The sequence below is a fragment of the Microcebus murinus genome, chromosome 3 (assembly GCF_040939455.1).
Source record: "Microcebus murinus isolate Inina chromosome 3, M.murinus_Inina_mat1.0, whole genome shotgun sequence".
In the NCBI taxonomy this organism is placed as follows: domain Eukaryota; kingdom Metazoa; phylum Chordata; class Mammalia; order Primates; family Cheirogaleidae; genus Microcebus; species Microcebus murinus.
Window position 1 is genome coordinate 76,665,491 of NC_134106.1, and position 20,167 is coordinate 76,685,657.

At 48.4% G+C, this 20,167-nt stretch overlaps 1 protein-coding gene across 2 annotated transcripts in view; it reads left to right on the forward strand.

Moving 5' to 3' along the window:
- Positions 1–466: 466 nt before the first annotated feature.
- The window catches only part of CNNM4 (cyclin and CBS domain divalent metal cation transport mediator 4), a 40,195-nt gene continuing 20,494 nt past the window's right edge, over positions 467–20,167 (forward strand). Inside the window, exon 1 of one of the 2 annotated variants that reach the window (XM_012786947.2) lies at positions 467–1,963. In XM_012786947.2, coding sequence (XP_012642401.1) covers positions 562–1,963 — 1,402 coding nt within the window. In that variant the 5' untranslated portion in view covers positions 467–561. The remainder of the gene's footprint in view (positions 1,964–20,167) is intronic. The other variant, XM_012786946.3, reaches the window with a different exon arrangement.

Genomic DNA, 20,167 nt, shown 5'->3' on the forward strand with positions numbered 1-20,167 from the left:
GAGTGAGGAGGCCAGAAAAGTCTCCAAGAGGCAATGCCAGCCTCTTTTTCTCTCAGGTTCCCTTTTTCTTTTTCAAAATCAGGAAAAGCATTTTTCTCGCTGTGCCTGCAAAGAGGGCTCCAAGCTGAGCTGCAGACTGCTGGGGACAGGAAATGAGCCGAGCGTGTGAGACCCTGCAAGCCACGGAACAGGAACGGCGCGGCGAAGAGAGCAGGTTCCGGAGAAGATAGCCGGCCCCCGCGGGCACCCGGGAAACGCGGTGAAGGGCTCGGAGGTGGAGGGCTGGGCGGACACCCTGCGGCAGCCTCCGCGCTCGACGCCGCTCCACCTTAAGTGCCCGGACTCCCTTAAGGGTGGGCGCTCGAGCCGCGGCCCCGGGGCGGGGCTTCCCATGCAAATGAGGGGCGTGGGTCGGCGGGGCGGGGCGGGCGGGGCGCTGACCTGACGTCAGGCCCGCGGCCCAGGCAGTTGGCTCGGCGGCGGCGGAGCGGCCAGAGCTGCGGTGCCGAGCCGGGCCGCGCGGCAGGGCGCGGGGAGCGGCGGCGGCAGAGCCACAGCAACATGGCGCCTGTGGGCGGGGGCGGGCGCCCGGGCGGCGGGCCGGCCCGAGGGCGCCTCCTCCTGGCGGCGCTGGTGCTGCTGGTGCTGCTGTGGGCGCAGGGGGCCCGGGGCCAGGGCAGCCCCCAGCCGAGCGCGATCGTCGGCATGAGGCTGGCGAGCTGCAACAAGTCGTGTGGGACGAACCCGGATGGCATCATTTTCGTGTCCGAGGGCAGCACCGTGAACCTGAGGCTGTACGGCCAGAGCCTGGGCGACATCTCTAGCAACCTGATCTCCTTCACGGAGGTGGACGACGCGGAGACCGCCCACAAGTCCACCAACTGCCTGGAGCTCACCAAAGACCTGGTCATCCAGCAGCTGGTCAACGTGAGCCGCGGGAACACGTCCGGCGTGCTGGTGGTGCTCACCAAGTTCCTCCGGAGGAGCGAGAACATGAAGCTGTATGCATTGTGCACCCGGGCCCGGGCCAATGAGCCCTGGCTGAAGTGGACAGACAAGGACTCGCTGCTCGTCATGGTGGAAGAGGCTGGGAGGTTCCTGCCCCTCTGGCTGCACATCCTCATCATTATGGTGCTGCTAGTGCTGTCGGGCATATTCTCTGGCCTCAACCTGGGGCTTATGGCCTTGGACCCCATGGAACTGCGCATTGTTGCCAACTGTGGCACAGTGAAGGAAAGAAGGTATGCCCGCAAGATTGAGCCTATCCGGCGCAAGGGCAACTACTTGCTCTGCTCGCTGCTTCTGGGGAACGTGCTGGTCAACACCTCTCTCACCATCCTTCTGGACAACCTCATTGGCTCTGGCCTCATGGCGGTGGCCTCCTCCACCATTGGCATTGTCATCTTTGGGGAGATCGTACCTCAGGCCCTGTGCTCCCGACACGGGCTGGCTGTAGGTGCCAACACAATCGTTCTCACGAAATTCTTTATGCTACTCACCTTTCCCCTCAGTTATCCCATCAGCAAGCTCCTGGACTTTTGTCTGGGCCAGGAGATTCGCACTGTTTACAATCGGGAGAAGCTGATGGAGATGTTGAAGGTGACGGAGCCCTATAATGACCTCTTGAAAGAGGAGCTAAATATGATCCAGGGTGCGCTGGAACTACGGACCAAAACTGTGGAGGATATCATGACCCAGCTCCAAGACTGCTTCATGCTCCGGAGCGATGCCATCCTGGACTTCAACACAATGTCGGAGATAATGGAAAGCGGCTATACCCGCATCCCAGTGTTTGAAGATGAGCAATCCAATATTGTAGATATTCTCTATGTCAAAGACTTGGCCTTTGTGGACCCCGATGACTGCACCCCCCTCAAGACCATCACCCGCTTCTATAACCACCCAGTGCACTTTGTCTTCCATGACACCAAGTTGGATGCCATGTTGGAGGAGTTCAAGAAGGGTAAGGTCTGATGCAACTCCCCGGTTAAATTTCTTTGTGACACCTCTTATTCTCTGGTGTATTTTGTGTCTGCTGAGCTTAGTGTTCTGTTTGGTGACTCTTTGTGTTCCTTTGCCCATCACTTCCCATGCTCCTGAGATGAACTATATTCGGGGCAGTAGAAACAGTTTTTCAGCGTCTGCTGTCTGCCAGGTAGTGTGTTTTGTATTGCTGCTGAATCGAAGCTGAATAAGACATACTCGTTTATTTGGAGTGCTAGAGCAAGGCCTCTGGGAGCTATTGAAGCAGCGCAGAGTAGCAAATGCCTGAAAAGAAGCAAACTACAGGACGATGGAGGTTTAGAGTATGGGGTGGATGGGGAAGGGGCTGGGGAAGCTGTCACAGGGAAGGGAGCATTTGAGGGGAGCCTTAAAAGATAGAGAGGCTTGGTGCTTAAGGCAGGGGGAACCTCATAAGCAGAGAACTTGAGTAGGGAAGCAAAGGATGTGCTTGTGACCCAGCAGGTGGTCCTGTTTAGGTAGCTGGCACATTGGTTCTGCTAGTCAGTGGTCAGTGGGAGAGAGACTGGAGTAGTTTGGGGGCCCATGATGGACAATAAGTTTGCTCCAAGCTTGAAGCTGTGAAAGGTTTTTGAGCAGGGAAGTGACGTCATTGGATCTCCTAGCCCACAGAAACAGAACTGGGAGGTCTACATTTGGCTCTCCACTCAGAACAGTGCCAAGTAACACTTTCAGCTATTCAGCAGAAGCAAGCAGATTAAGTTTTGGTTTTTGTTCTGTCTTTCCCAGGCGCCAAAATATAAGCTTCCCTCCTGTGGTCCCTGGGAAGATTCCACTGGTCTTGCATTGCCTTGTGTTTTTTTCTCACCTGGGTTCTTGGCCAGTTCTCAGGTAGAGAGGCATTGGGAGCATTTACTCACCAGCCTCAAAGCTCAGGGCACAAACTCCTTTCCTTACTTCCCACAAAACTTTCCTTCTAGCTCTTCCACTCAGAAGCCCTCAGAGTGGCAGTAAACAAGCCAATTATGGAGTGGAACCCTCCTAGGCCAAAGGAAGTGAGGAGGCATAAAGGAATGGGGGGATCTCATCCTAAACCTGGGGACTTGGCTTTTCAAACACCCTCCCAGCTTCGTTTCTGAGGGGTAGAGCTCCTGCTGGCTGAGGCTGCTAGGAGCGACTTCAGGACCCTAGCTGGGAGGAGAGTGGAGTGCATCCTTGGAGTGGGAGAGGGAAGAGCTGGCCTTGCCAGGTTTGGTCTGAAAAGATGTGCGGTCAGGGTCAGGGTCAGGGTCAGGGTGGCTGGTTGGTACCCTCCCTGGTAAGTTTGACAGACTGAATCTCAGCATTGGAGTTGAGGCTGAGTATGACTTAAGGAATATAAGCCAGAGTGGGAGAGAGCCTCAGGGAAGCAGCCTCGCTGCAGAGACTAGACAGACATAGACACCTGGTAGCAGAGACTGTGGGGACTTGGGGATGTAGACCCAGGAACCTATTTCTCCCAGGTACCTGAGCTGGGGACAGAAGAGCAGTGAGGATCTGTGCCCCACCCTCACCCAAAGCCTCGGGCCTGAAGACTTCTCCCAGGGTGTGTGGTCAGGAACCCCATTAGGACTCTCCAGGGCACTTCCTCCTTGCCACTTCTATAGTCTTTAGGAATATTACTTGTGACACACCCAACAGCATGGTCCCATCAGTTCAGTTGGGATCTGGATCCAACCAGTATGGATTGAGCTAGCCAGGCTTCCCATCCCTGATCCGCGCAGGCCTGAGCTTTCTTGGGTAGGAGGCTTCTGGGCCATCTTGGGCTCAGTTTTGTTAAGAAATGCCCTTTTATTAAGCCAGTAAAACAGAGCGAGCATATCTTAGGCCAGAGCTCTCCTGACCTGAATTCTTTAGAGTCACGGTTGAGTCCACTGCACAGAGTCTGGTAGCCTGCGGCCAAGCTCTGGAGGGGGTGCTGGTGATCCTGTGGAAAAGCAGGCACGGTCTTCCTAGTGAAGCAGACTGCCCTGGACATGTGGATGTGATGTGACAGTCGCCCCTAACAAACAGGCCCTGGGGCTTTACACCATCACTTCCCCCAGTTCCCAAAGGTCTCCGAGAGCTGGTTGTAACTCATTGCACTCCGAGTTCCTCCTAGTGTGGCCTCTTCCAGATCTTTCCATCTGGCATCTGTGTTTTTAGTCAGAGGCTACCTGGGACATGGCAGACACCTAGTGTACATCTGCAACTTAAAAGAATTTTTCTACTAGTCTGGTGTTTGGAAGGCTTTTTTGACTAGGAAAGACAAATGAGCAAGGTTAGCACAGCCAGTGTTGTCAGCAGCACCGAAGCCAGGACTGGGGCAGCTGTCTGTCTGGCCCAGCATCTCTCTCTGAGGGTGTTTCTTGGACCCTCCTCCAGCCCAAGTTGTATGAAGGCCCTGAGCCTAGCTCTGCCAGAGTCCTTTGGCCCTGGTGTAATCCTCTTTTAGGGCCCTTTTATTTCCTGCAGCATTACAAGCTTCTTGAGGGTAAGGGGCTGTGCCTCTTGCATGTTTCTACCACTCGGTGTCTGGCAAAGAGGTGGGTCTTCAGTAGGTGTTTGTTGAACAACGAGTGAATGAACAGATGAGTGGATGACTATCTGGCAGGCCCCACTGGCGGTGTTTTTACTGTTCTTAAGCATACCAGGGTGCTCCCACCCTGGGGCCTTTGCCCTGGCTGTTCCCTTGCGCTGGAATGTTCTTCCCTAGAAGTTGGCACGGCTTACTCTCTTCCCTCATGTCAGTGAGGCGTTCCTGCCACCCTCTTTATTGTTTTTTTTTTTTTTTTTGAGACAGAGACTTGCTTTGTTGCCCAGGCTAGAGTGAGTGCTGTGGCGTCAGCCTAGCTCACAGCAACCTCAAACTCCTGGGCTCAAGCAATCCTCCTGCCTCACCCTCCCAAGTAGCTGGGACTACAGGCATGTGCCACCATGCCCGGATAATTTTTTGTATATATTTTTAGTTGGCCAATTAATTTCTTTCCATTTATAGTAGAGACGGGGTCTCGCTCTTGCTCAGGCTGGTTTCGAACTACTGAACTCGAGCAATCCGCCTGCCTCGGCTTCCCAGAGTGCTAGGATTACAGGCGTGAGCTACCGCGCCAGGCCTGCCACCCTCTTTAAATCTGCACCTCCATCCCACTGCATCTTCCTGATCTCCTCTACCCTGTGCTAATTTTCCTTTTTTTGTAGCTTGCATCACTCCAGCATGGGTGTAATTTGCTGATTACTCTGTTGATACAACAGTCTGTCTCTGCCACGGGAATATAAGTCCAAAGGGCAGGACTCTGTTGTGTTCACTGATGTACCTGTAGTCCCTAGAATGGCTCTCAGCAGGCACGTATTGAGGCCTCAGTGACATGTCATTGAGTGAATATGTGAGTGAACGAATACCTTTCAGGTTTGGGAATGAATGAATTCTGAGGCACTGGGGAGGGATAAAGAAAAATGAGTGTTGTACCATCATCTGGGCTTGGATTCCAGCTGTGCAGGATGGACAGAAGCTCCTGTGTTGACATGTGTATTGATGGTTTGGTGAGGGACCAAAGAGCAGAGTTTGGGGCCTCAGGTGTGATGCATGGTTCTCTACCCATTCCCCGTGTCTCAGTTTCCCTGCCAGTAAGCGGTTTTGGCCACCAGGAGTTTACACAGCTTCCTCATTAGGTGAGTCATGAATGTGGTCCTACATACTTGGAGACAGGCTTGGGGAGTCAGTGTAGGTGTGGGGGGCTGAGCCTCCCTAAAGGCAAGCCTCCCAGCTGCTTCTGCTTCCCAACTTGAGGTAGTTAGCATTAGATATTTTATTTTTTTATTATTTATTTATTTACTTTGAAACAGAGTCTTACTCTGTTGCCCGGGATAGAGTGCTGTGGTGTCAGCCTAGCTCACAGCAACCTCAAAATCCTGGGCTCAAGTGATCCTACTGCCTCAGCCTCCTGAGTAGCTGGGACTACAGGCATGCACCACCATGCCCGGCTCATTTTTCTATATATTTTTAGTTGTCCAATTAATTTCTTTCTATTTTTAGTAGAGATGGGGGTCTCACTCTTGCTCAGGCTGGTCTTGAACTCCTGACCTTGAGTGATCCTCCCGCCTCAGCCTCCCAGGGTGCTAGGATTATAGGCATGAGCCACCACGTCCAGCCTATTTTTTTATTTTTTTGAGAGGCAGGGTCTCACTCTGTCACCCAGGCTGGCATGCAGTGATCTCACCATAGCTCACTATAACCTTGAACTCCTGGTCTCAAGTGATCCTCCTGCCTCAGCCTCCCCAGTAGCTAGAACTACAGATGCCACCATCATGCCTGGCCAATTTTTTTTTTTTTCCTTTTTTGAGACAGAGTCTGGCTCTGTCAGCCTGGGTAGAGTGCAGTAGCATCATTGTAGCCCACTGCAACCTCAAATTCCTGAGCTCAAGCAATCCTCTTGCCTCAGCCTCCTGAGTAGCTGGGGCTACAGGTATGTGCCATGACATCTAGCTAATTTTTCTATTTTTAGTAGAGATGATCTCAAACTCTGAGCTCTGAGCTCAAGCAGTCCTCCCACCTCAGCCTCCCAGAGTACTAAGGATTATAGGCATGAGCCACCGTGCCCAGCCTGATTTTTTTATTTTTATTTTTTATTTTTTGTAGAGACCAAATCTTGATATGTTGCCCATGGCTGGTTTTGAACTCTAGGCCTCTGTGATCCTTCCCCCTTGGCCTTACAGGCCACCACACCCAGCCTCAGCATAGATATTTATAGAGCCCTGGCACTATGTACAAGGCCTGTAGGCTGGGTACTGCAGGACCTCAGGAGTAAGATCATTTAGTTGGTGAGACAAGCCCTTAGGCCTCTGAGGCTCTGGCTGTTTGAACCTTGGCCCTTCCTCTTAAACCTCGCCTAGAGCTGTTTGCTGAACTGGGTGTTATTGTGGGTGGCTTTGTCTATAGCTTGGAATCTTACAACAAAGGTGCCTGGAGCTAGGCCTTGCCCAGTTTGCATTTTGCCTTCACCACTGACCCTCTCCCAGTCCCTGAAGCAAAGTAATGAATTCTCCATGTGGAGGTTGAGCTCAAGCCCCACACTGAAACCCATCTTCCAGCGGCTGACTGTGCCCCTCCCTTTGGGACTCCTGCCCTTCCCAGGCACTTAGCTCATCTTTAGCCATCTTATCTTTCCCCACCCACCTTAAAACCACAGACACAGCTCTGCAAACCTGAGTGTAAACTCCACCCTGCTTGGTTACTCACCTATGGGTGACCTTGGACCTGTTAACTGCTCTTCTCAGCAAGTTAGTGGGGTATAAATTAGAGGGGTTTTTAAGAAAGCTAGAAATATTTTCATTAAAAACCCCTCCCATATTTCTATCATGTGCTATGTCAGATTTTCCCACCTACTTAATTTTATTCCTGGAACAACTTAAAGTCAAGAAAAAACATTGCATGATTTTTGCATTCACTTTTGGTTCCTGTCATCTGACACACCTTAAGTAATGTATCCTCCCTGCCCACCCCCTTCCGTCTGCCTATTCACTCATTCATTCAACAAACATTTAACTTTTTGAAGCCTGTGTGTCAGACACTGTGCTGGCTGTTGGGAATCAGAGATGAATAAAACAGCCCTATTCATAGCACTCATCGTCTTACCAGGGAGACAGACATGTAAACAAAGCTTGGCTGTGCATAGCTCACAGATAGGGTGCACTGGGGCCGAGTTAGGGCAGTCAGATGCTTCTGAAGTCAGAATAACAGGACTCAGTAATCGTTACAGAGATGTGAGAGTCAGGGCCAGGAAGTAGTTGTGACTGTCTAAGGTTTTTAGCTTGGGATTCTGGTTGATGATGGTGTCATTTAATTGCAATAGGGAGAGGAGGATGAAGAGGCAGGTTGGTGAGGGTGAAGGAAGGGGTGTGGTAATAGTGATATTACTTGTATCGGGCTCCTCTCACACTTGAACATGCACTCGGCTGCCTGGACTTTTTGTTAAAGTGCAGATTTCAAGTCAGTGGGTCTGGGACATGGGCTGCATTTCTGACAGGTTCTCAGATACTGCCTGAGATGCTGCACACTTGTGTGCAGTAACTTCTAGGCAGGCGTGCAGGTGAAAAGGCCCATGAGGGGCTCAGGAGTGAGACCAGCTGAGAGCACGCAGAATGTGAAAGAGTGTGTCAAGGACAGCCTGCCCAAAAGTGGCTCCTTGAAGGAGGCAAAAAAGGACCAAGGGGCAGACATGGTGTTTGGGAGCCTCCTCAGCAGGTCAGGCAAGGTGAGGGCCGAGCACAGACTGTGGGATGGCACGTTAGCTGCAAGGTACCCAGCTAGGGCAGCCTCAGATGGGTGGAGAGCCAAGGCCACTATCCACCTGGTCTCCACCAGCTCCACTTGGAAACAGTCTCAAGTCGGTGATTTGATCTGGAGAAGCTGCCCGGGGCTCAAGTGATCCTTGTATCTGAGAGTGACAGGAGCTGCCTGCTTGAGGTTGATACTCTGGGCATAGGGCAAGGGCAGCTGACAAAGCCAGCCAGTCTCCTTCTCACTTTCTGTCTTGTGCGTGCGATGCTATGGGCAGGGAGTATGGACATGTGCAGGGGCTGGTGCGTGCCAGCCAGTGGGCAGCTGCACCTCCTTCCTGGCTGGTCCCATGCAGCCCCACGGGATGGCTCCCACAGAGGAGCCAGAGCTGAGAGGAGCTTCATGCGTCTTCCATTACAGTTCTCGTCCTTTAGCCCTTGTTCATGCACTGGAAGGCACTGCCTTGCATCTAGGCCCTAGAAGAGCTTCTCAGCTCCTACTGATGCTTACTTATCAAGTCTTATATTTTGTTAAGAAACCCAGCTCCATTGTTTTCCTGTACATCTCTGGTCAGGATGGGAAGTACCGAACAGATGTTTAACCTGGAAAATAAATGAGTGCACAGGAACACAGAATCACAGAACTGCCCTATGGGAGTGGTGGATTGGAGGAGGGGGCCTTTGGGAAGGGGAGGGTTGTCTTGCCAGTAAAAGTCTGAGAAGATGTTCCAAATGAGATGACATTTCAGCTGAATCATCTAGGGTCGATAGACATGGCATTTTCCACTTTGATACCTCTTGCTCTGGGGGAACTTGGGCAAGAATTGTAGGATGAGAAATGAGCTGATGAGTCCTTTGCACCAGCTTTGGTGCCTCTTGTGACTGTTGTTCAGCCGTTTCTGGAGGGACTTCGAGGTGCAGATGACATGTGCCTCCTCTGCACCCCTCCCCCACATTCGTGCTGTCATCCGCTAAGCCTGGTTAATGGAATAGCAAGGGCATCTTTGAGGGGAAGAAAGCCTGGCCTCTCTGAAGGAGTCAAGCGTCGTGTACATTTATCTGTGGGCCTCTGTCTGCTTGAGGGCAGGGGCAGTGAACGCCCCGTGTGCTGGTTCCTGAAAGGCCGAACAGCCAGGGAGGGTGTGTGTCGCAGGGGCATGTGGGCCAGGCTTCTGTCGCTGTCTTGGTGACTGATTTTAGCAGAGCCTCTTGGTTCCTTCTGCCCAGCCTGTGGGGAGGGATGGGCTGCCTTGCTTGCCCTAGGGCTGGCTCCCAGTAAGCCTTCCTGTGGTTTTAGGGATTCTTTGACCCCCTCAGTAGGGCTTACCCTGAGGTGTGAGTGAGGGTTACAGAATTCCTCAGAGGTGTCCAAGGTGGCCCTCTTCTGAGAGAGTGGGGAGTGGCCTTCTGGCGCCCTGGCTGTCATTTCTTCCAACCCTTGTCTGAGCCCTTTTGTCTGCTGGGGGTGGGTGGTGCATAGCTAGCTTCAGGACCCGCCCCACTGTGCTCTGCTTCCTGCCTACCCCCTTCCTCAGTTACCCCTCTCTTCACACCGAGCATGCCAAGACACCTGTTTAAAGAGGCTTTGAGACTGCATCAAGGACTCCGGGCTTATTTTGTAGACTGTTGTCTGGGGTCCTTCTGTTCTTGTTCAATTTATAAGGTGATTGTCTTCTTTATTGTTGTTTATTATTTTTCCTCAGCCATGAAAGAGATATATCTCATTGGTCTGAACTTTAGAAAACACAAAAATCTAAACATGAGCCTGTGACCAAAACCACTATGAATATTTTGACATATGGTGATAATTTTTTTAGGAATTTACTTTCATTGTTTTAATTTTAAAAATCTTATGACAAACAAGATCAAAATCATATTCTTTTTCTAGCCACACTCTTTTCCCATGAGCTGCCCATATGTACTTTCACATTGAAATCATGGTCTACATACAATTTTGTGTCATGCTTTTTGGAACACAGTTTAGATTGGTTCTTGAGATTTCTCCTCTGATGAGAAATGAAATCCTTTTTTATCCCTGGCATCCTTGGGAGGAGCCTCTCAGAGGATTTGCACCAGGACAGAGCCATGGGGCTCTGCAGGAAGGTGAGCCCAGAGGCTGGCTGTGTAGTCACCAGCCTATTTTGCTGGGGGTTAAACCTGGTGTCACAGGAGCATTCCCCAGCGGTTATGGTTACACTCTGAGTTGCTTCCATGCTGCAGGGCTGATTTGCTGTGACCTGGGCAGGGTTCTCGCAAGACTGGTTTCCCGGGCTCTCTGGAACACCTGGACTCTGGCCAGCAGGCGGCTGGGAGCCTCAGTGGAAGGAGGGTCCCTACCCCCACTCCAGGCGGGCTGAGTCCTCCCCCTAGTACTCACACACGTCCACACCTGCACACTCCCACTCCCACAGGCACAGGCAGGTGCACACACAGACACACATCCCTACCTGTACACTCACACTCCCCACGTATGCGCAGGCAGGCTCTCTCTTTCTCGTACAAACACACAGCATGCACACAAAGAGGCAGGCTCACTCCCACACACCTACACCCCCATAGGCACAGGCAGGCTCACGTCTGTCCATCCATAGCTGTACACTCACACACCACTCGTATGCACAGGCAGGCTCTCTGTCACACAGACACACACACACACAGAGGCAGGCTCACTTCTCCCCCCATGCTCACATATGTCCACACTCACACTCACACCCTCCACAGGCATAGGCAGGCTCACAGACTCACGCCCACACACACACACACACACACACACACACACACACACACACACACGCACATGCACGCATCCATACCTGCACACTCACAACCCCCCTATGTGCACAGGCAGGCTCACCCACTCACACCCCACACAGACACACAGGCTTACTCCTGCACACAGCCATCAGGAAACTTTTCTAAGATTTAAAAGCAAGTTTAAAAAATGAGTAAATGCTTGTACAGTGCAGTTTTTTTCACGAAACACTCAAGATAGCGACTGACTCGGGCTCAGAAAAATTTCTCTTGAGCTGCTAGTGATTTGGTCATCCACTTGGATGACTGTGTCCCCCTCAGAGGTTGTGCTGAGAACTGACTCAGGTAAGGCATGTAAAGCACTTAGCTCGGTGCCCGGCACCGTGTAACCATGTGATAAATATTAGCGATTTTAAAAATTGTTATTATCCAAAAGGTGCCCTGCTTGGTACTGCCATCAACCCATGGGCATAGTGGTTCTCATATACCGGCTCAGTTGGCAGGTGGCCCCACTGTCCAAGGTGGTGCCTTTTTTTGAATTATAAACACATTGAGCTCACAAGAGCTCACTGTGTAATTATATGCTATTTTAGATGCCATCTTACCTGGCCCCTAGTGCGTATAGTAAGGGTGACAAAAGCCAGAGCTTAAGGGAAAAAACATGTATAGAAGAGACACTGAGGGAATTCTCATTTACTTCCTTTTATTCTCTCTGCAAATTGGGAAAAGTTAAGCCTGCTGTCCTGAGAGCCAGCACGTCTGTGTCCAGCTGCAGGAGCATCGTTGGAGGGTGGCTGCTCTGGGAGGTGGGAGGGGGAAGACCATGGCCTCGTTGACCAGTCACACATCTACTTGAGTTTTTCATTTCGGGACTCACCAGTCCTCTGCTCCCTCCTGGTGTCTCAGTTAGGGAGGGCAGAGGCCATGGCGGCAGAGATAAGAGAAGGATCCAAGGGAACAGAAACTCACCCTGAGGCCCAATCTCCCTGAAAATACCCCAGTGTAGAGAATGCTTTTCTTTCTTTCTTTTTTTTTTTTGAGACAGAGTCTCACTCTTTTGTCCTGGCTACTAGAGTGCTGTGGCATCAGCCTAAATCACAGCAAAGTCAAACTCCTAGGCTCAAGGGATCCTTCTGCCTCAGCCTTGTGAGTAGCTGGGACTACAGGCATGTGCCACCATGCCTGGCCAATTTTTTCCTATTTTTGGTAGAGATGGGGTCTTGCTCTTGCTCAGGCTGGTCTTGAATTCCTGAGCTCAAATGATCCGCCCACCTCAGTCTCCCAGAGTGCTAGGATTACAGGCGTGAGCCACGAAAATGCTTTTCTTAAAGGTGTTCAAGGCAAGAAGTATGAGGTCCTCCCCACTGAGGAGAAGGGGCTTCACTCTAGCAGCGAGGGAAAGCAGAGAGCATAAAGAAGGAAGAGCCTGCACTGATGGCTAATGTTGGTGGAATGCTTATTTAATCCTCCAAGTGCTGTAGCTGGGGAACTGAGGCTCCGAGAGGCTGAGGACCTTTCCCAGTTGGGTAACAGCTAAGTGACAACTCCAGTCTGTTTGGCTCCAGAAGCTATGCTCTTAGCACTATGCTGGGTCTCCTTACAGTGAGATTGTAGCTGTGAAGAAAGAGACCAGAAAAATGGGAGATTCTAATAACTAAAGGCTGAAAAATTTAGTTAGTTCTAGATTTTTTTTTAAGTAAACTTTTCAATGGAGCATAACATAGAGCAAAGTGCATAAGTTGTGACTGTACAGCCTGATGGTTTTTCACAAAATGAACACCTCTGTGTAACTACCACTGAGCTCAAGCAATAAAACATAACCAACGCCTTAGAGGCCCCTGCCCCATGTACCCCTCCCAGTCCCTGCCTTGCTTCCTGAGTCATCATGGGTTTTTTTCTGTTTCTCAACTATTATGAGTAAACCATACAGTATATATGCTTTTGTGTCTGCCTTCTTTTGCTCAACATTAAGGTTATGAACTTCATCCATGTTGCATGTAGCTGTAGTCATTGTTTTTTGTTGCCGTATAGTATTCCATTGTATAAATACACCATAGTGGTACTGGTGGTGGGCATTTGTGTATTGTTTCCAGGTTGGGACTATCACACATAATGCTGCTAAGAACACTCTTATAGATGTCTCTTGGTGAATATATACAGGCATTTCTGCTGGGACTGTGCCTGGGAATGGGATTGCTAAGGCATAGGACAAGTGTAGGTGAGACAGTTTTCCAAAGTGTACACTCCTGTCCCCACAAACTCTGGCATTGTCAGGTGTGTATTTTTATTGATATGTAATAGCTATATGTATTTTCATGGTACATGTGAATTTGATACATTCATGTAAATAAATCAGGGTAATTAGAATATCCATTACTTTAAATATTTCTTTTCTTTATGGTAGGAACATTCTCTTCTACTTATTTATTTATTTTTTTTGAGACAGAGTCTCACTCTGTTACCTGGGTTAGAGTGCCATGGTGTCAGCCTAGCTCACAGCAGCCTCAAACTCCTGGACTCAGTTGATCCTCCTGCTTTAGCCTCCCAAGTAGCTGGGACTACAGGCATGCGCCACCAAGCCCGGCTAATTTTTTCTATATACTTTTAGTTGGTCAGTTAATTTCTTTCTATTTTTAGTAGAGACTGGGTCTTGCTCTTGCTCAGGCTAGTTTCAAACTCCTGACTTTGAGTGATCCGCCCACCTCAGCCTCCCAGAGTGCTAGGATTACAGGCGTGAGTCACCTCGCCCGGCCAATATTTTGTAAGTCTTCTATATAGAAATCTTACACGTCTTTTCTTAGATTTATTCCCAGGTGTTTGGTGATTTTATTTTGTTTAAGACAGTCTTGTTCTCTTGTCCAGACTGGAGTGCAGTGGTCCAATCAAAGCTTACTACAGCCTCAAACTTCTGGGCTCAAGGGATCCTTTCTGCCTCAGCCTACCAAAGTGCTGGGATTACAGGTGTGAGCCACCTCGTCTAGTGGTAGTTGATGATTTTAAATGAGGTCTTTAAAATGTGATTTTCAGGCCAGGCTTGCACCTGTAATCCTAGCACTCTGGGAAGCCGAGGTAGGAACATCACTTGAGCTCAGGAGTTCAAGACCAGCCCGTGCAAGAGCAAGATCTCGTCTTTACTAAAAACAGAAAAAATTAACCAGGCATAGTGGCATGTGCTTGTAGTCCCAGGAGTTTGAGGTTGCTGTGAGCTAGGCTGACACCACTGCACTCTTTTACCCAAGGCGACAGAGTAAGACTCTGTCTCAAAAAAACAAAACAAGACAAACAACAAAAAAAACCTGCCCCCCTTTATAAATAAATAAGTTAATTAAATGAAATGTGTTTTTTCCAAATGTTTGTTGCAGGTTGTTGCATTTCTGTCTCAACTGGGGTGTACTGCAATGCAGTTCTGACTCCAGCCACCCCAGGTTAACATCAGACTCCACAGGTTTAAGGGCTCTGTCCTCTGCAAGACTACTCACTTGTGCACTTCTGATCAACTGGCTGAAAATTGGGGGTTCCCTTGAGCCTCCTCAGGTTCAGTAATTCCCTAGAACAACTCACAGAACTCAGGAAACTGCTACCGTTATGATTACAGTTTTATTTTGAAGGATACACGTATGAGGAGGTCTGGTTGGCCTGGAAGAGCCTTCTGCCCTCTGCCAGTGGAATCAGGGTGTGTCACTCGAGACATTAATGTATTCATCAACCAGCAAGTGCCACTGAGCTTTGGGGTGGAATTTTTATCTGGGCTTTACACAGGCACAATTGATTAAGTCTGTAGTCCTTAGCACCACACCCACCCCCCTACACACCAGCCTTGGACTGTTAGTGGCCAGTGGTCTGTTAGGGACCTGGCTGCAGAGTTCCGCTGCTGCCTCACCCTCTCCTGTACACCCCCCATCTGTGGGAAAAAATTGTCTTCCATGAAACTGAGGAAAGGTGTGTCTGGGGTGGGGTTGGGAGGCAAACAGCAGGAAGTAAGTGGGCAAGGCCAGCAAAGCATCTATCTGTACACACACACACACCCTGCCCTGCCATCCATGGAAAACTTGTCTTCCATGAAACTGGTCCCTGGTGCCAAAAAGGTTGGGGCCACTGTGTTAAACCATTGACCACAGGATTGAACTCAGCTCCAGTCCCACTCCCTCCCTGGAAGTAGGGCTGCTCAAAGCCCAAGCCCAGTAATCATGTGCTGGTTTCCTAGTGACCAGTTCTGCAGTTAACTAGGCGCCCACCCTTGTTAGCATAACAAAGATACTCCTTTCACTCAGAAAATTCCAACTTTGAGTTCTGTGCTGGGAAATGGGGTCAAAGACCAGATATATTCTTTTTTTTTTTTTTTTTGAGACAGAGTCTCACTCTGTTCCCCTGGCTAGAGTGCCATGGCATCAGCCTAGCTCACAGCAACCTCAAACTCCTGGGTTCAAGTGATCCTCCTGCCTTAGCCTCCTGAGTAGCTGGAACTACAGGCATGTGCCACCATGCCCGGCTCATTTTTTCTATATATTTTTAGTTGTCTAATTAATTTCTTTCTATTTTTAGTAGAGACAGGGTCTCACTCTTGATCAGGTTGGCCTTGAACTCCTGAGCTCAAATGATCCACCCGCCTCTGCCTCCCAGAGTGCTAGGATTACAGGCATGAGCCACCACCACGCCAGCCCCAGATATATTCTTTATTATATTCTTTATACAAGTGTAGAGATATAGAATTAATTTCTATATATTGACTTTTCTATAAATGAACTCTAATGATTCTTGTTTTAGATTCTTTTGGATTTTGTATATACTAATTCTGTTCCCTGTGAATGATGGCAATTTTATTTACTTATTGCTAAACCTTCTACATTTCATATCTTGTTCTTGCCTTATTTTTCTGGCTAGGACATGTAGGATCATGTTGAACTGGTGATAGTATACACGTCCTCATCTCATTCTTGGTCTCAGCGGAAGGCTTTCAAAGCTGACCATTTTGTATGAATTTACTGGGTTTTTTTTTTTTTGGTAGATTTTCTTTATCAGATCAGGGAAGTTCCCTTCTTTCTCTAGTTTGCTAAATTTTTGTAATTAATAGGTATGGAATTTTGCCAGATTCTTTTTTTGGTATCTGTTGATGATTGAATGATTTATCTCCTTCATTCTGAAATATATTGGTAGATTTTTTAATGTTAATCCAACATTTATTGCATGACTGGAGTAAACCTAACTTAGTGGTATCGTCCTTTTTACACATCACATGGTTTGATTTGCAAATATCTTTATTTAGAATTTTGGCGTCTGTGTTCATGAGATGGATAGGTCTATAATTGTTTTCGTGCTGTTGAAAAAAAAACCAAGGAAGACTTCATAAGATATTGTTAGGTTTTTTTTTTTTTTATGGCAGGAAAAACAATTGTTTAATAATTAAGTCTTTTCCCCTGTAATTAATATCCCAGTTTAGGTGAGCAAGTTTGAACATATCAAGTAATAGTCCTGTCCTCTTCCTACATCTAAGGACCAGTATGAGCCTCTGACATCAACTGTTGCTGTTGTTTTTCATCCTCTTTAGATTTTGATATCAAGGTCTAGAATGATTTTAATATTTGTAAACATTTGGAAACAGTGTATGATTACTGGGGACGGGTTCACTAAGGGGAAAATGTTCTTTTTCATTTCTTTTGTGTTTGTCGGGGAGGGGGTAAGGATTACTAGATTAGTTCAATGGAAAGCTAATCTCAGACTAAATGTATCTTGATGTCAGCAAAGTGTTTAGCAGAATTTCCTATTAAATCTTTATGACTAACATGGGACTTGTGGGCTCATTAATAACAATCCGAATTTTAGATTGTTTTGCCTATGGATTGTTAGCTGGTTGCACAGAAAAGGGGTGCCTCACAAGGCATTAAGTGAGCTGTGAGTCTCTATAAGCAATCAAGCAAAGGTGAGATGAGGAAGGGGCTCCGGGTCAGGGCTGCTGGGGCAGGAGGCCAGATGGCTGTGAGCCATGCTTCTAGCACTGCAGTTCCAGGAGAAAAGGCCCGAGGGCCTCCTAAGAAGAGAGGAGGAGGTGGAAAAGGAGAGGCAGTTTGCTGGAGGCGTCCAAACTCAAAAGAAGACTGGTGGTGCTAACCTCTTAGCTGAGCACCAGCCTGCGCCTTCCTTTGGAGAGATCCCACTTCCAGAGGCCAGCTTATCAGCCAGGTCAGCGTCAGGGCAGGACAGAATTCACTCTTCTCTCCACTTCATTTTCTTCTGCTGCATAAAATAGCTCAAGTTCTGTGTTTTTCTCCTGCCTTCTGACAGCCCTTGTTCTTAAACCTGCCATTTTTGGACTCTTGATCCCTGATGTCATGCCGAGCCCTTCTAACTGTCCTGGCTGTGTCCTACAGAATGCATTAGGTCTGAACTGACTCATTGGAGAACTTCGGAAACCAAAAAAAAAAAACAAAAACCTGTCCTTTGACTCCTATCTTAAGACCATGCAGATATAGTCAAATATATTTACACAAGAATTTTCATATGGAAAAAAGGGGAAGGAGGCACAATTTAAGAGCCTAATGGGAGTTGGGATCTGTTAACAGATAAAAATCTGGCCTTTGCTTCAAAATCAGCCAGTCGAGCAATTTGGAGTATAGAGGAAACAAATTTGGCCACAGGAGCTATTAATCGTTTAAATTAGGTGAGGGTATAATTATATTATTACATCTATTTTTGTGTTTGTTTGGCATTTAACATAATAAAAGCTTAAAAAATTAGGGACTACTGGCTAAATGAAAAATCAAAGGCATGAAGACCTGTGCCCAGGGTAAGGAACCAGTCTTAGGGTTCCCGTTGTCAGTTTGTCAACAGCTTCACCCACTGGGCACTTAGGTTACAAGAAGGCCATTTGGAGCAGAAATCCCATTTCTGTATCCCAGCCTGGTCACCCCCTTGCAGTGTGACCCTGGGTGTGACTTCTCTGAGCCCAGTTTCCTCCTGTGAAGAGTGGGGCAGGCAATAGTGTGGGGGCAGCTCCCAGGCCCCCTCCTGGGAACATGCTCACCCAGACAGGTTGGTGGCTGAGGGGAGGTGGACCCTGAGGGGAACACTCCAATGTCTCTTGTGCAAAGGCGCAGCTGAGGTATGGCCATCTTTACAGGGCTAGTCTAAAGGAGCTCTCCAAACTTTTGATTGTGCCCCTATTAGAAAAAACATTTTGTTTTAGTTTGTACTTCCATTTATTCAAAAATTATATACATGTAGTATTGTACTAGTACATATATTATAAAATAAACACATTTTTTAAAGAAACAAAAATGGAAGAACCTTTATTTTTAAATATGTTGCTAACAGTTATCTCTTTCTGTTATTTCTAGCACATATTATGTACTCTCTCAAGGCACAAAATACACTTACAATGGGACTCATCTTAATGGCAGTGGCTATCAGTCTGTTTCAGATAGTTTTCTTAACAATTTGGAACTATCTTGGCCAACCCTGGCTAGATGGTTATTGTTCCCCCATGCTGTGGTTGACAAAGCCTGGCTGAGGAGGAGAGGGTTGGCTCTGGGTGTATAGCAGGCTCTCTGCTTTATTCATGTTCTCTTTTTTTTTTTCAAGATAGAGTCTCACTCTGTTGCCTGGGCTAGAGTGCTGTGGCATCAGCCTAGCTCACAGCAACTTCAAACTCCTGGGCTCAAGTGATCCTTCTGCCTCAGCCTCCCGAGTAGCTGGGACTACAGGCATGTACCACCATGCCCGGCTAATTTTTTGTATATATTTTTAGTTGTCCAATTAATTTCTTTCTATTTTTAGAAGAGACGGGGTCTTGTTCTTGCTCAGGCTGGTTTCGAACTCCTGACCTTGAGTGATCCTCCCGCCTCGGCCTCCCAGAGTGCTAGGATTACAGGCGTGAGCCACCTCGCCTGGCCTATTCATATTCTCTTCAATCTGCTGTTTCCTTGCAGGGATCATGTTAAACCACTATCTATTTTGTGAGGATTTATTTGGTGAAAAGTACTGTCCTCACCTTAATCTGTAATCTACGTGATTGAGAGCACCTCATCTGAGGTTCCCCTGAGTTTCCTGGGAGGTGAATGAGTGCATGCGAGGGACCCTTTCCATGGTGACATGCAGAGCCACTCTGGGCCCACTGCCAGTCTACCTGAACAAAAGCTAAACTTGTTTATTTTGGGTTAGAAAGTGTTACCATAGCCTGGGGTGAGCACCCCTTTGGAGACTCCATTCTAAAAGGCTCCAGGCGGCCCCAGCGCTCTGGGAGTCTGTGCAGGTTATCTGGCTGTGCTGTGCCGTGTTGCTCCGGATGGCCAGGCAAGTCTTGGGGCATGTGGCTGTCTTCTATCACTTCTTCTCTTTTTTCTGCTTTCCTCTGTTGTTTTCCTTTTGTTTCTCTCATCTTCCATCTTCATTTCCTTCCTTTTAAAAATGTAACCAGCTGACATGGTGGCTCATGCATGTAGTCCCAACAACTCGGGAGGCTGAGGCAGGAGGATGAGGCAGGAGGATCAGCTGAGCCCAGGAATTTGAGGCTGCAGGGAGCTATGTTGACACCACTGCACTTCAGCCTGGGTGACAGACTGAGACTCCATATCTAAAACAGACAAACAAAAAACCTCATAACCAGCTATAATGCAATATTTTTTATTGATGGTGTTTATGGAACAGCTTATTTGTTAAGCACCTGTTGTATATTCAGTCTCATGCTAGGCATTGAGGAATGAATCGAAAACCATTGAATGTGATTTCTGCTGGTGCAAGTGTGAAGTGGGACCCCTGCTGGGGAATGCACTTTGGAAGGTTCTATAAAATTTGCCAATACACACTCTTGGACTCAGTAACTCCAGGTTTGTAAATGTGTCGTAATCTCATGTGGGTCAAATTATGGATATACAGGGATTACACTGCAGCATTGTTTGCAGTAAAAAAAATGATTGGCAACAATTTGTATGCCCATTGGCAGGAAGGAGTAGGTTTCATCCGTCCTGGCATGTCTAACCAGTGAAGCAAATGGAGCTCTGTGCTCTGGTGACATTGCAGAGCACAGAAACCAAGAGGCAGAAAGTGCAGATTTCATTTCTTAATTAATAAGTTTAAAAAATAGTAGTATGGGCCGGGGGCGGTGGCTCACACCTGTAATCCCATCTCTCTGGGAGGCCGAGGCGGGCAGATTGCTCAAGGTCAGGAG